Source organism: Mya arenaria, chromosome 2 (genome assembly GCF_026914265.1).
Source record: "Mya arenaria isolate MELC-2E11 chromosome 2, ASM2691426v1".
NCBI lineage: Eukaryota > Metazoa > Mollusca > Bivalvia > Myida > Myidae > Mya > Mya arenaria.
In genome coordinates this window covers 47,097,571-47,113,043 of record NC_069123.1, presented here as the reverse complement: position 1 = coordinate 47,113,043, position 15,473 = coordinate 47,097,571, and the positions used below count along the sequence as shown (strand labels likewise).

Here is a 15,473-nt window from a genome sequence, read left to right as displayed (position 1 = left end):
AGCTAACATTTGATTTTATCATAAACAAATGTTAACGTTTTTTATAGTACATGCTTCCTTTTAAAAGTGCGATCCTATTTTACTGAAAATATGATAGTTGCCTGTAAACTTGAATAACTTTGATATTGTTTCGCCGAAAAAAACAAACATATAAGCCACCAAAAAAACATTGTTATTTCATATTTATATTTGTTTTCGTGAACACGCTTTCCTTCAATGAGATACACGATACAAGAATCTTTATTTAAAGTCGGGTTTATAATTACAAGAAACATTGGCCCGATGAGCTGTTTTCCGACATGAATAACAAACATACGTAACATATCAAAATATAACAATGAGCTGATGACCTGGAAATAAAAGGATATACTTTTAGATTGGTGCAATATTGGAACACTTATTTACAACAGCCGCTATTTATAATATTCATGCATACCATTACAAAAGGTAGGATGGAATAGAGCACAGTATTCAATGATAACAACAATTACTGTTCCGGCTGTGCTGCCAGTCTGCCCTAGTTGACAAGCCACCGTAAAATGGTAAGTTCCTTAAGAATAGAAATAAAGGATAATCGAACACCTTTTAAAACCAGCATAATGGTATGTAGCATTATAAACATGACTCGAGGGTTGAAAGCGAAAAGGTTCTATCTTCTACTTTATTTAATGTCACTTAGAACCTTTTCGCATTCACCCCTTGATGTGAATCATAGCATGGTACAATGATGTGTAGTAATAATGTTGTAACTAATTTAGCTTTCTTGAAAAAAGCCTTGGAAAGTATTGATAAGAGCAAGTTATTAATTTATCTTGTAATTTAAATACTACTCGATTTTGCTGATATTATCAGAAACAGTAGCGTACAAAGGCATGGTTGCTTCTATGATTGGATCAATCCATATTGGTTAACATCAAAATCCTTGTCCGACCACCGTCCTGAAAATATCAGCACCTACCACTGTGTAAGAAAGTCAATTTAAAATGCCAAATCGTTACACCTTAACAGATATTTGCCGAAAACACTAGGAGTTGTATGTTTTCAACAGATGTAAATGATATATAAATTTGAAACAATCATGAATAGATGTTAGCCCTTCTCATTTCATTTAAGAATTTTGATTCAAAATAATCTTGTCCAGTGGGTGTTAGGCTATCCAAATGAAAACAAAAGTCCTTATCCGTAAAGAAAAAGGATTGAAGATATTTAGTGAAACACCTCATACTTCTCAATTTCTTCTTCTTTTTAAATTTTAAAAGATTACTTGCACATTGAGCATTTACAAGTTGATTAAACTCATTACAGACAATTTTGGAAGCTATGTATTGAATCTTTTTCTTTTTGTTGGTCATAATAAAACATTGCCGAACAACAGGGCAGTAGTTGAAACTGGCTCTGATAAAAGATTTAAAGATAATAAGCCTAGTATTGATTATAAAAAATGCTTTATTTTAGAAGGATATTCAACAGCTTTAATAGCTGCTTTTTTGCCCATTTTAGAAATTAGTGCATCCAAATTTTATAAACTATCTACCTCATTGCACGAAAGTTTCATTTTCTCTTCAAAAACAATAGTGTGATTTAGTATGTTGAATTGTTTTCTTTAACAGACTTTGAGCCAACTGAAATTGCTTGAGAATTGTCATGGTTAGCCTGAATTCATTTGAAGTAAACCAGTATATCAAAATGTTACTTTTTTCTTTAAGGGTGATCTTAACAACATCAGTATGTTTATCACACACGGGAAGAGTATTGTCGTCTGTATAATTATACAAGGCTGTCTTATTGTAAAAGTAAAAGATGTTAATAAAGATGTTGAAGACTACAGGTCCTAATATTGATCCTTGTGGCACGCCTTTCAGTATGAAGTCCCACTCACTGGTTATTTGACCCGTTGCTTTCTGTTTGTAAGGTAGCTGTGCATAAGTTTACATTTTGTGACTGAGAGGCCATATGCATTATGCTTGTCTAGGGCGAGATCATGGAGCAGGCAGTCGAATGCTTTTGAGAGGTCCATTAGCACTGCACCTACATATTTGATCAGATCAATGGCTTTTACCAGTCTTCCACCAGCCTTAACAGGGTAGATTGACATACATATGTTGTTCTGAAAGCTGCCAGGAAAAGATGCCAAAATAAAATCAAAATAACTTATTAATTGCTCACTTATGACCCGTTCATTTAATTTGGACATTGATTGTAAAATACTGACTGGTCTATATTTGTTTTCTTTTTATGGGTCCGTTTCTTGAAAATACGGGTAATTTGTGCTAGTTATGAGTAAATTGAACGGGTTTAACAAAGATTATACATTATGATGGAATAATCTGGAGATGATCGGAGAGATGAGTGGCATCATCACAGAAATATGAGTGACATCACCACGTGGTGATCAGATAGTTGCCTGATATCATCAAAGAGATATGAGTGAAATCACCATAATGATGCTCAGAGAGTTAAGTGACATCATCATAGAGATATGAGTGACATCATCACCGTGGTGATCGGAGAGATGAATAACGTCATCACAGTGGTGATACGAAAGATGAGTGAAGTCATCACAGTGGTGTTAAGAAAGATGATATCATCATCGTGGTGATCAGAGAGATGAGTAACGTCATCACAGTGGTGATCCGAAAGATGAGTGACGTCATCACAGCGGTGATAAGAGAGATGATATCATCCTCGTGGTGATCAGAGAGATGAGTGACGTCATCATAGTTGTGATAAGAGAGATGATATCATCATAGTGGTGATCAGATATATTTTAGTGACATCAGCACAGTGGTGATCAGAGAGATGAGTCATCACAAGGAGCACTGTTTTCGGGACCGGAAGTGGATGATGCCACGACGGTATTCTTCCTCTCGTCTCTCCTCTTCATGTTTAAAACACGCAATGACACCAAGCAGCTTTGTTCTGAATTTAGGGTGCAACAAAGCGTAAATAAGGGGGTTGATTATAGTTGAGCATTTTGCTAAAAGGCACGGTATACCCGAGCCTAGTCGTGTAATGATTGCCGAATGTCCAAATTCCCCGATTAAGGCAACTGTAGCGTAAGGAGTCCATGAGATACAAAACACGGAAATGACAATGATAGAAACACGAGCAGTTTTAGCTTCGTGTGAAAACCTAGTATTACATTTACGCATGGGCATTGGTAACTCCTCCTCGCCGTGGACTTTGGTTGCTTCGTTGAATTCGTGTTTATATATTTTGATTGTCCGAAATATCATTGTATACGAACCTGCTATCACTAATACTGGAATAATGAAATGGGCGGTGAAGATGCAAATAACATATAACCTTGAACTCAAATCTCTAGTAAGGAAATCAAATGTACATGATGTATTGGTTCCTTCTAATATATAATGGCCGAAGCCAACAAATGGACCGCTTGCCCACAAAATTGAATAAATCCATACAGATCCAATTATTGAGCAAAATGTTTTTCTGGACATTCGGTTTTGTAGCGGTAACGTCCGAATAATGACAAAGCATCTGTCAATAGCGATCGCTGCCAACGTATTTATGGACACGAAACTTGCAACGGAACCGGCGAAGGCGTACGCTATACAGCCTGGAATAAAACGTTATCATTTTACTATATATTTCCCTATAAACGTAAGAGATATGAATATGTACATGATAATAAGAAGGTTATCAGTTGACATGCATAAATCTAAATACTAAAGATTGGGAAATAACGCTTCATGGATGGTATTCAATATTAGTCTTAATTGGATCTAAGAACGATGTAGCTAATCGGATAACTTTTTGTTAATAGCTGACCAATAGAGTGAATGAAGTCAATCATGCATGACCATAAGATTTACTTAAGTTGAATATTGAATACCACCTCTGTTCTTAATTGTCCTCAGTACGTTAAAGAACATTACTACGTTGAAACAAGTAAATATTGGTATTAATTTGCTCTTAAGTTTGATAAAAGGCGTAAGATTTTATCAATCCTAATTATTTCAACGGCGGGAAAAACAGAACTGCTTCGTAAAAGCATAAAACTCCCCCTCACCTGAAGATCCAAACACCCAGTAGCCCCAGAAGCTGGAGGCGGTGAACATGGGCATGTTGCCGACCGCCAGCAGGAAGTCCGCCACCGTCAGGTTCAATACAAACATGTTCGAATACGTCCTGAGGCTGCGAAACCTGCAGAGGAAGAGTTGGCTTTAACGCGTGATCTATATGAAACACCCCGACACATTTGAAAAGCCTTCATTTCACACATTATCATTCAATGTGAACAGTTCCAACTATTGTGGGAATTAGCCTTTATTTGCGTCAAAGGATATATTGAACACTTGTTAGGAGAGGTGATATAACAGATTACTAGTATTTATTGTCAATTGCCAGTTTGTATTTGTACTAATTGAGTATCGTAGAATGTCAGACAGTAAACAGCCGATTGGGATTTAAGAGCAGTTGTGGTAACCATTTTATAAAACCAGTTAATGACTAATTGATAAGTTGGTGACTGTTTTCGATGGAGGCCTTCTAAATGATGAAATAATAATAATAAAACATTTGCAAAAGTGTTTCACTGGAATTGTAAAATGAAGCCTCCTAAAAAGCTGTTATGAATTGAATGCAGTGACGAGTCTATTTATTGGTGCTAACATCGTCGCTTTTAATGAAGATAACTCAGTTTCGATGGGAATCGTTGATCATTCTTAAACCCTTGTGTACAATTTCCTTGGAATTGTCTTTATAAAGTGCCATGTTTTTGTCTCATTCCTATAAAATCTTCACTACTGAAATTCGTTTGTATTCAGGAAACTACCATCGTGTCATACTAATTACGTAATAACGGAGTTCAATATCCAGCCATTAGTCTGAATGAGGTGTGCGCTAGAAGAGAAAGCTAGAAAATCAAGGTTGTCAGAGGCGTACCTGGGCATACTCCAGTACGCCCAGACGCAAAACTCGAGTTTTGTAACCCCAAAATGGCAAGTGCTTATATCCTGACATATGAAATAAATGAAAAAGATTGAGAGAGTGTACACCTGAACACTTAAGAAAGCCATCTTTAAACAAAACTCAGAAATTTTCAGAAACTTCTATTCTTCAGGGCCCCGTTTCATTAATGGTCGCATCGCAAAATTAGACTGCGACGTCGCAAATTTGCCGATCGCATCGCAAATTGCGTTTCATCAAAATTGCGACGTCGCAAAGAGCACCTGCTGGTCGCAAATATCGATGCGACCATTAATGAAACGGGGCCCTGGTATATGAATTGTTAAAATGGTTAAGGTTCATTGTGATTTCTCTAATTGTTGGCATTCGGAATGCTTGATTCCTTTCATTACTGTATTCTTCGAAACTAACGAGAGACCTTCACACGTCGATTGTTCACTCAAGCAATACGCGCGTACAATATGAAATGCTTCAGGTACGCCCCTGGGTGGGGTGTTCACTTTTGATTCCGGACCCTTTGCTTGTGTTTTGTTTGAGTCAAATCTCGCCTTTTATCTAATCACGTAATTTCAACGTACATCAAACATTTAATACGCCGTCAGTAACATAATTGTGTAACCTATTCAGTAACCCTTTACGGAGAGCAGTCGAAATCTATCGAACGTTATCGGTAGATTATGGAAGCGTCCAGGTGCCAAAGTGAAAAATATTTTCCAGTATACTATCTCCTAATTAGGAAATACTAACTCATAATTATGACTTACTAAGTCCTAATTACGAGATACTATCTCATAATAAGGAGATACTATCTCCTAATTACGACTTACTAAGTCATAATTAGGATATACTAACTCATAATTATGACTTACAAACTGCTAATTATGTGATACTAACTCATAATTAGGACTTACTATCTCCTAATTAGGAGATACTAACTCATAATTAGGAGATACTAACTCATAATTATGACTTACTATCTCCTAATTAGGAGATACTAACTCATAATTAGGAGATACTAACTCATAATTATGACTTACTAAGTCCTAATTACGAGATACTATCTCATAATTAGGAGATACTATGACTTTCTATCTCATAATTAGGAGATACTAACTCATAATTATGAAAAAAACGATGGTGATGACGTTGATGATGATGATGATGATGATGATGGTGGTGGTGGTGGTGGTGGTGGTGGTGATGATGATGATGATGATGATGATGATGATGATGATGATGATGATGAAGATGATGATGATGATGATGATGGAGATCATAATGGTGGTAGTGGTTATGATTGTAGTGATGATGATGTTGGTTGTGATGATGTTGTTGATAATGGTGATGATTAAAATTAGGGCTTTGCATATTACTGTCATTTTAAGAAAATATTGGACAAGTTGGCAGCCAAGTTGAGCCAAAGTGGCAGTTAAAAAACCCCATTGGAGTGTTCAAATGACTAGTGCATAGAAACACAATCAATGAAAGAAAGAAGTCCATGATGACCCTATTATTAGTTTGAAATGACGTTGAAAGTATGTACGTGAAGTTAGCGGCCTAGCGGCGTGAAGTTAGCGGCCTAGCGGCCTGGCGGCCCAAAATGCTATCCTATTTTCTTAAAAAAACATAGAAATAGCAATTGAGTTTTAAGCACACACTATCACTCTGAGGCGATTTTCAACATTTTAAGAAATAATCGAACAAGCAGTCAGCTTTTCAAAGCATGTGAACATGCCTCTCCTTCTATTTTTTTATATGTACATTCTGTTTTTATGCCCAAATTATCACTCTTAAGCAATTATAAACTTTTTTTTTTAAAAAGTCGATCGAGCAATTAAGCGGCCTAGCGGCGTGAAGTTAGCGGCCTGGCGGCCTAGCAGCCTAAAATGGTTTCCTATTTCAAAGTATGTATACATGCGTTTTCTTCCAAAACTGTAATAATCGCGAGTTAGTATCTCGTAATTAGCACTTAGTAAGTCCTAAAATTATGAGTTAGTATCTCGTAATTATGAGATAGTAAGTCCTAATTATTAGTTAGTATCTCCTAATTATGGGATAGTATCTCCTAATTAGGACTTAGTAAGTCATAATTATGAGTTAGTATCTCCTAATTATGACTTAGTAAGTCGTAATTAGGAAATAGTATCTCCTAATTATGAGATAGTATCTCATAATTAGGACTTAGTAAGTCATAATTATGAGTTAGTATCTCCTAATTAGGAGATAGTATACTGGAAAATATTTTTCACTTTGGCACCTGGACGCTTCCATAGTAGATACATTTTATTGTTCTTGTAAAGAAAACTACGATACATCTCAACTTATTGTTATTGTAAATACGACTACCATACAATAAGGTTATTATAACTGCGTTTTGATCCGGGAGGTTGTATCGAGAGAGTCGAATACGACATTCCGGATCAAAAGACACTAATAATAAAGCTTTTAATATATAATACATAATCACTAAAATGACCCATATTTTCATAATTAATGTTTTACCAAATATGCACTATTGTATTTTATGACGTCATTTTAACATCGCTCAATGACAGGTTAATGATGTGACGTCAGCAGTGTGGAATACGGATATTTTTTGCGTATGGATCTATGATGGGTATGCAATAAAACTTTATTATCCTCGTAAAAACGTCGACAATACAACTTTTCTATGTATGAATATTAACAACAATATTTTTTTTCGAGTTTACTTCTGAATAACCGCGGTATTTTAATATCTTTATTAGGTTAATAAAACTATACTGAAATAATTTGTTGAAGTTTTTTTTTTTTTACAGTGTCGCAAAGAGTTGGATTTTCTACACACGGTCATTCAATATATACTTGTACATAATTGTTTTCCATTATATAATATGCACTTCTTTTCGGCGACCAAGGAACGACGAACAATATTTCGCGACAAGAAATTAAAAACATAAAATATTTAGATTAGTTAACAAACATTTTGTGAAAATTAAATATTAAGTCACCAAATAACGCGTGATCACCTGTAAAACAGAGACATGACTGCTATATTTCCTGCCACCGACAGCGCAAAGAGGAATGTACCGAGGAAGCCCATCACGTAGTGGCTGGCCATGGTCATTTCCGGTTGGTCCCGCCAGTAGGGGTGGACGATGCATGTGAGACATGGGCGCCATATATCCGATATATTCATAGCACGCTCTGTTTTCGATACATCAATGATGTCTTTCGGATAGCATTATCAGTTAAACGTATTTTTAACTATTTTATTTTGGTATAAACCATTTTCAGTATCCTTCGCTACATTTAAGCATTCAATTTTACACTTTAATCAACTCCAGTAATGAATGATTCAAACAATATGTTTTAGGTGTGAGCAACTTTGCAACTTTCAAATCCTTAAAATCGAGTCCGTGCTGTGAGAGTTACTCGCTCAGCTCCGAGCCGCCTATATATCTATACGACGACGAAAATGGACTGCTAGTCCATGGGAATGACATTCTCTGCATGTAACGGATTTCTGTTTGTCGAGAATGACACGGTTTTCCCGCTATGGCATGGGCGTCATAAGCGTCAATATCATATATAGACGAATCCGACCGTCGATGAGGATCGACGAAGATTTATATGTATCTGACTAAATACAGTTCTTTAATGGTTGAAATTCTCTTAAAAAAATCCAATAGTAGCGCATAGTTGCCTTAAACGAACAATCATTATGTATGATTAGCATATGCATGCTTTCTCTGGTGATTGTTTCTGTATGTAGTACATTGAAATACATTAATATAATTAAAATATGTGTATTGTCAAACCTGAATATTACCCATAGACATAACTGCTCCAATTGATTTCAAATTAAGATATGGAAATGGATTATATAACAAATAGCTTCTTCCATTTGACATGTACAAGACATTTTGTCTGAAAGCATATACAATGTACTATGATTTAAAAATTAGAAATTATTGAGAAAAACATTATCGAGACAATGACAAATTATAACACAGTACTGAGGTCTGGCTTGTTGTTCGAGTTCATCCTTGTGCATGACACAGCAGTGAAGATATACCATTTGTAACACAGTACTGGTGGTGGCTTGTTGTTCAAGTTCATCCTTGTTCATGGCACAGCAGTGAAGATATACCATTTGTAACACAGTACTGGGGGTGGCTTGTTGTTCGAGTTCATCCTTGTTCATGGCACAGCAGTGAATATATACCATTTGTAACACAGTACTGGGGGTGGCTTGTTGTTCGAGTTCATCCTTGTTCATGGCACAGCAGTGAAGATATACCATTTGTAACACAGTACTGGGGGTGGCTTGTTGTTCGAGTTCATCCTTGTTCATGGCACAGCAGTGAAGATATACCATTTGTAACACAGTACTGGGGGTGGCTTGTTGTTCGAGTTCATCCTTGTTCATGGCACAGCAGTGAAGATATACCATTTGTAACACAGTACTGGGGTCTGGCTTGTTGTTCAAGTTCATCCTTGTTCATGGCACAGCAGTGAAGATATACCATTTGTAACACAGTACTGGGGGGTGGCTTGTTGTTCAAGTTCATCCTTGTTCATGGCACAGCAGTGAAGATATACCATTTGTAACACAGTACTGGGGGTGGCTTGTTGTTCGAGCTCATCCTTGTTCATAGCACAGCAGTGAAGATATACCATTTGTAACACAGTACTGGGGTGGCTTGTTGTTGGAGTTCATCCTTGTTCATGGCACAGCAGTGAACATATACCACTTGTAACACAGTATTGGGGGTGGCTTATTGTTCGAGTTCATCCTTGTTCATGGCACAGCAGTGAAGATATACCATTTGTAACACAGTACTGGGGGTGGCTTGTTGTTCAAGTTCATCCTTGTTCATGGCACAGCAGTGAAGATATACCATTTGTAACACAGTACTGGGGTCTGGCTTGTTGTTCGAGTTCATCCTTGTTCATGGCACAGCAGTGAAGATATACCATTTGTAACACAGTACTGGGGTCTGGCTTGTTGTTCGAGTTCATCCTTGTTCATGGCACAGCAGTGAAGATATACCATTTGTAACACAGTACTGGGGGTGGCTTGTTGTTCGAGTTCATCCTTGTTCATGGCACAGCAGTGAAGATATACCATTTGTAAAACAGTACTGGGTCGGGCTTGTTGTTCGAGTTCATCCTTGTTCATGGCACAGCAGTGAAGATATACCACTTGCATTTCAGTTTGTCGAATAACTGTTTGTACGCAAGGCTCTTTCAAACTAAATAAATTTCAACAAGGGGCGTAATCTACTTTCTTGCAAACATTAAGTGAGAAAAATGAGAATATGTTTTTCGCCACATACTGGACGCATACATTTTTCAAAATTTAACGAAAAAGTCCATTTACTAGGCAGAAGTTGGTACCTGAATCGGTACTTTTCAGTCTAAATCCGCCATTTTGTTTGCCATGAAACATTTTTCTCACTTAATGTTTGCATGACACGAAATTACGTCCTCCCCCCTTGGTTGAGGGTGCAACAGCCGTGTTCGTCGTTCAGCATGTGAGAACCGCACCTACGCTATTATCCGACATAATTGAGCTCGGAAATTATACGGGTTATTAGAAAATAGTCCATCATTGCCGACCAAGGAGATGTTCAAACAGCAATGCGATATGATCAAATACAGAATGCTGATAAATTGATATAAAAGAGCCATAATGAGGAACTTAATGGAAATGCCATTTAATGCAGTGGGTGGGGTAATCTGCCTGCCATAAGACATATGCTGAGATAGTAAACATTGATTTCTCCAGTGACACAGTGTTCATTGGTAAAATAATGTTTACGACACAAATGCTTTATTATCCCACGCCGAATCGAAGATTCCGGGAGGGGGATATTGTTTTGGTGTTGTCCGTCCGTCATTCCGTCCGTCCTTCCGTCCGTCCGGTACCATATCTTGGTAGGCATTGATCAGAAAATGTTCAAACTTGGTCAGAATGTTCCCCTTGATCATATCTCGACCTATTTTAAAAGTGGGTCACATGGGGTAAAAAACTAGGTCACTAGGTCAAATCTTAGAAAAAAAATTGAACATTCTAGAGGCATTACACATGGTCAAATATTCATGAAACTTTATCAGAATGTTTTCCTTGTTGAATTCTTGGTCGTAAATAAACTGGGTCACATATGATCGAAAATTAGGTCACTAGGTCAAATCTTAGAAAAATCTTGTCCAGAACCATATCATGATAATGATTGGTCAAGTTATGTTCAAAATTAGTCATGATGTACCCCTTGAAGAAATATGGACCACTTTAAAAAGTGGGTGATTGGTCTGATTAAGTTCAAACATGGTCAGAATGTTCTCTTGGGTTAAATTTCGACTGCGTTTTAAAAGTGGGTCATATGGGTCAAAAACTAGGTCACTAGGTCATATCTTACAAAAATCTTGGGAACACTCTAGAGGCAATACATCTGCTCTAATTTCCATGAAACTTAATCAAAATGCCTCAATGAAATCTTGGAATAGTTTGAAACTAGTGGGTCATGTGGGGTCAAAAATGAGGTCACTGAGTCAAATCTTAAAAAACCTTGTGGACACTCTAGAGGCTATATTTATTTGCAATATATCTGGACCAATCTTCATGAAACTTGATCAGAATGTTTGCCTTGATGAAATCTTGGATTAGTTTGGAACAGGGTAACATGGAGTCATAAACTAGGTTTCTTGGACAATTCTTAATGTTACATTATATACAATATTTTTTTTTTATTTCAAACAGTTGCAATCAAACTCAAACTCATATATATATTTCATCAACAATTGATTTCCATTCCTTGACTTAGCCCAATCAGGCGGGGGATATCAATTCAACGAATTTGCTTGTTATATTTATTATTTATTGAATTAATTTTAAATACAAATAAGTCTGTAGTTCGCGTCAAGTGTTTTGTGCGTTCGGTGCAGTTCACGGACATTTCTTCAACGCTTTTATGATTATCATAAAGTTGGACGTAACTATGCTCGTGACATTTTGTCACATGAAGGGAAAATTCTACTATGCGCATGCGTGAGCGCACCGGAAGGCGATAGTACGATGATGAAAACGCAACAGTAAGATGGTGAAAATCGGATATCACGATACTACGATGGTGAAAACGCGACACAACGATGGTGAAAACACGATAGTATATCGCATTATCATCACCGTACTGTCGTATTATCGCGTTTTCGTTATCGTACTGTTGCGTTTTAATCATAGTACTTTCGCGTTTTCGTTATCGTAGTTTCGTGATATCGCGTTTTCATCATCGTACTATCGAGTATCGCGTTTGAGATCAACACGTTCACAAGCGATGTCCCTAACGGCATCATATACAAAAAGAAGACAGCAAGCATGCTTATTGAAACAGTAATATGGCAAGAACTCCAACCAAGACGGCATTCGTCCTTATTCAAACAGTTATATGACAGCAAGAACTTCGAACAGATAGGTATCCCTATTGGAAACCTGATATGGCAAAAACTCAAACCAAGACAGCATGCATGCTTATTTAAACAGTACTACATGTATGGCAATAGTTTACACGAACCATGACAGCATTATTAGAGCAATAATATGGCAATAATTTACACCAACCATAAAAGCATGCATCCTTATTAGAGCAATAATATGGCAATAATTTACACCAACCATAAAAGCATGCGTCTTGCTGGGTCAATAAGATGGCAAGAACCCCGACCAAGAAGGCCTGCATGCTAATTTGAACGAATTAGAACGTATAACCAGACGGAATATGGGTGCATATTTGAACACTTTTATGGCAACAACTTCTACCAAGACGGCATGCATGCTCGTTGGAACAATAGTATTGCTGAATCTTCAAACAATACACCATGTTTCGTTAAGGGAACACTAATATGGCAAGATCTCTTGCAAAGGCAGCATGCATGATTCTTGGAACAATACAATGGTCAGAACGCCAACCAAGACGGCTTTCGTGCTTATATGAACTACTAGAGCTGTCACAGGAGTGACCCCGAATGCCGTCTAGACACTCGGAGGTTATTGAACACTGTTTTTGCTCTTATCATGCTTAACCGGTGTCTTGTTAAATTCAAATCCATAGAGTAATTTATAAGTTTCATTGCTGACAAAACAAATGAAGGTTTTTGATTGAGATGCAGTGCACAAGCTTCCTTGACAAACCAACCAGAGGGTGATAATCGTCTTTTAGAATAATGTTAGCTTCTGGAGAAATGCTTCTGGATTGATTCAGCCACAACCTTGAAACTCTCAAAAGAGTTGTATTCCAGTGCTTAACAGCATAGGCTATTAAATTGAAGAGTTTCAATAGGAGGTTTTCTTTAGGGGTTTGCTACCATGAATGATTATGGTGCTTGTTCACTGCACTTCCTCTCATTGCCATCTCTCTATATACCGAGTTTTATTTCAGTCCCATCAGTAGTATAGAAGATAATCTGCGGACAATTTAAAATTATTCAAAGGGCAATAACTCTGTAATTAGCTGAAATATAGCTATAGTTCTTTTACACTACACTATCTCACTGTGCTTTACCATTGTATGATGTTAAATAAATTCCATCCAGTAGTTTTTAAGGAATGGTTCGGCCAAGGAAAAGTAACATCATCGTATAAAGTTTAATTATATTTTAACCAGTAGTTTTCAAGTTATCATCCGGACAAGAAAAATTGCAATGGGCCGACCGACCGATTGACCGACCAACCACAGGGTGACTCCAACATACCCCCGCAAACTTCGTTTGCGGGGGTATAATTAGATTTCAGGAACTCCAACCAAGACATGCATGCATTACTGGAACAACAATATAACAAGAACTTCTTGAAAGGCAGCATGCATGCTGAATGACATACACACTATGACAGAAAATAACTCACTTCAATAACATGGTAAGAATTGTAACCAATACATCATCCATTATTATTTGAACAAAACATTAATTTAAAAATTCGCAGTTATAAATTCTAAATATTTAAAATGAAAATAAAACAACTGTTAAGTTTCAAAAAATATTTTGCATTTATATTGATAGAATACTTACATTAAAGTTACTTAAGACTTTGTATGCATAAGTTATTGCTTCTTAATAGAATATTTTGCTATCTCACTAACGAGATAAAACTCTGTTTTGTAATTCACATATCATGCCGCATGCTAATTATTGCTTTACAATATGGGAAAAACGGAAGCAAAAAAATGTCCACAGGATAGCGGGATTATAGAAGTCAGCAAGGTTAATTGACAAGAACCTAGAACAACGCCCACATGTTGAATGCTTACGGTACGAGTAAAATGTTACAAATGAATTATGGAATGATTATAATTCTTTACTTAATATGACACCGCGATATTTACGTGTCTGGAAATCTCAGATCCAATTCAACGATATATCTAACAATTGTGAAGTCTAAAGCTGATTATGTTAGTATTAGGTTTAGACTTGCTGCTATTTTGCAATAACTTAGAATCGTGTTAAAGGGAACTAAATAAACTCCGTCTATGCTACGCTTGGATAAGCAGGTGGTTAACATGAGCAGCAGCAGTAGCAGCACTTGCAGCAGCAGCAGTAGCAGTAGTAGCAGCAGCAGTAGAAGAAGTACTCGGGACCTCTCGCCCAGAGCATTGTATCCGTGATATATCGCCCACAGTATCGTTACCGGGATCTCTCGCCCAGAGTATTGTACCCGGGACCTCTCGCCCAGAGTACTGTACCCGGGATATATCGCCCAGAGTACTGTAGCCGGGACCTCTCGCCCAGAGTATTGTACCCGGGATATATCGCCCAGAGTATTGTACCCGGGATATATCGCCCAGAGTATTGTACCCGGGATATATCGCCCAGAGTACTGTAGCCGGGACCTCTCGCCCAGAGTATTGTACCCGGGATATATCGCCCAGAGTATTGTTCCCGGGATATATCGCCCAGAGTATTGTACCCGGGATATATCGCCCACAGTATTGTTACCGGGATCTCTCGCCCAGAGTATTGTACCCGGGATCTCTCGCCCAGAGTACTGTACCCGGGACCTCTCGCCCAGAGTATTGTACCCGGGATATATCGCCCAGAGTATTGTTCCCGGGATATATCGCCCAGAGTATTGTACCCGGGATATATCGCCCAGAGTATTGTACCCGGGATATATCGCCCAGAGTATTGTTCCCGGGATATATCGCCCAGAGTATTGTACCCGGGATATATCGCCCAGAGTATTGTACCCGGGATATATCGCCCAGAGTATTGTTCCCGGGATATATCGCCCAGAGTATTGTTCCCGGGATATATCGCCCAGAGTATTGTTCCCGGGATATATCGCCCAGAGTATTGTACCCGGGATATATCGCCCAGAGTATTGTTCCCGGGATATATCGCCCAGAGTACTGTAGCCGGGACCTCTCGCCCAGAGTATTGTACCCGGGATATATCGCCCAGAGTATTGTTCCCGGGATATATCGCCCAGAGTATTGTTCCCGGGATATATCGCCCAGAGTATTGTACCCGGGATATATCGCCCAGAGTATTGTACCCGGGATATA

The 15,473-nt window shown here is 37.8% G+C and overlaps 1 protein-coding gene across 1 annotated transcript; it reads right to left on the bottom strand.

Moving 5' to 3' along the window:
* Window positions 1-2,807: 2,807 nt before the first annotated feature.
* LOC128215251 (melanopsin-like) lies at window positions 2,808-9,409 on the bottom strand. Its single transcript, XM_052921962.1, has 3 exons — window positions 8,931-9,409; window positions 4,034-4,167; window positions 2,808-3,580 (listed from the first exon to the last, which is right to left on the bottom strand). The coding sequence occupies exons 1-3, from the start codon at window positions 9,407-9,409 to the stop codon at window positions 2,808-2,810; spliced, it is 1,386 nt and encodes a 461-aa protein (XP_052777922.1).
* Between the last annotated feature and the right edge of the window lie 6,064 nt (window positions 9,410-15,473).

Coding starts and splice junctions, on each gene's coding strand:
- LOC128215251 (XM_052921962.1), bottom strand. CDS start 9,409: ATGAACTTGAACAACAAGCCAGACCCCAGTACTGTGTTACAAATGGTA. Junction 4,168..8,930: donor GAACAACAAGCCAGACCTCA/GTACTGTGTTAT, acceptor CTTCCTCTGCAG/GTTTCGCAGCCTCAGGACGT. Junction 3,581..4,033: donor CTGGGTGTTTGGATCTTCAG/GTGAGGGGGAGT, acceptor GTTTTATTCCAG/GCTGTATAGCGTACGCCTTC.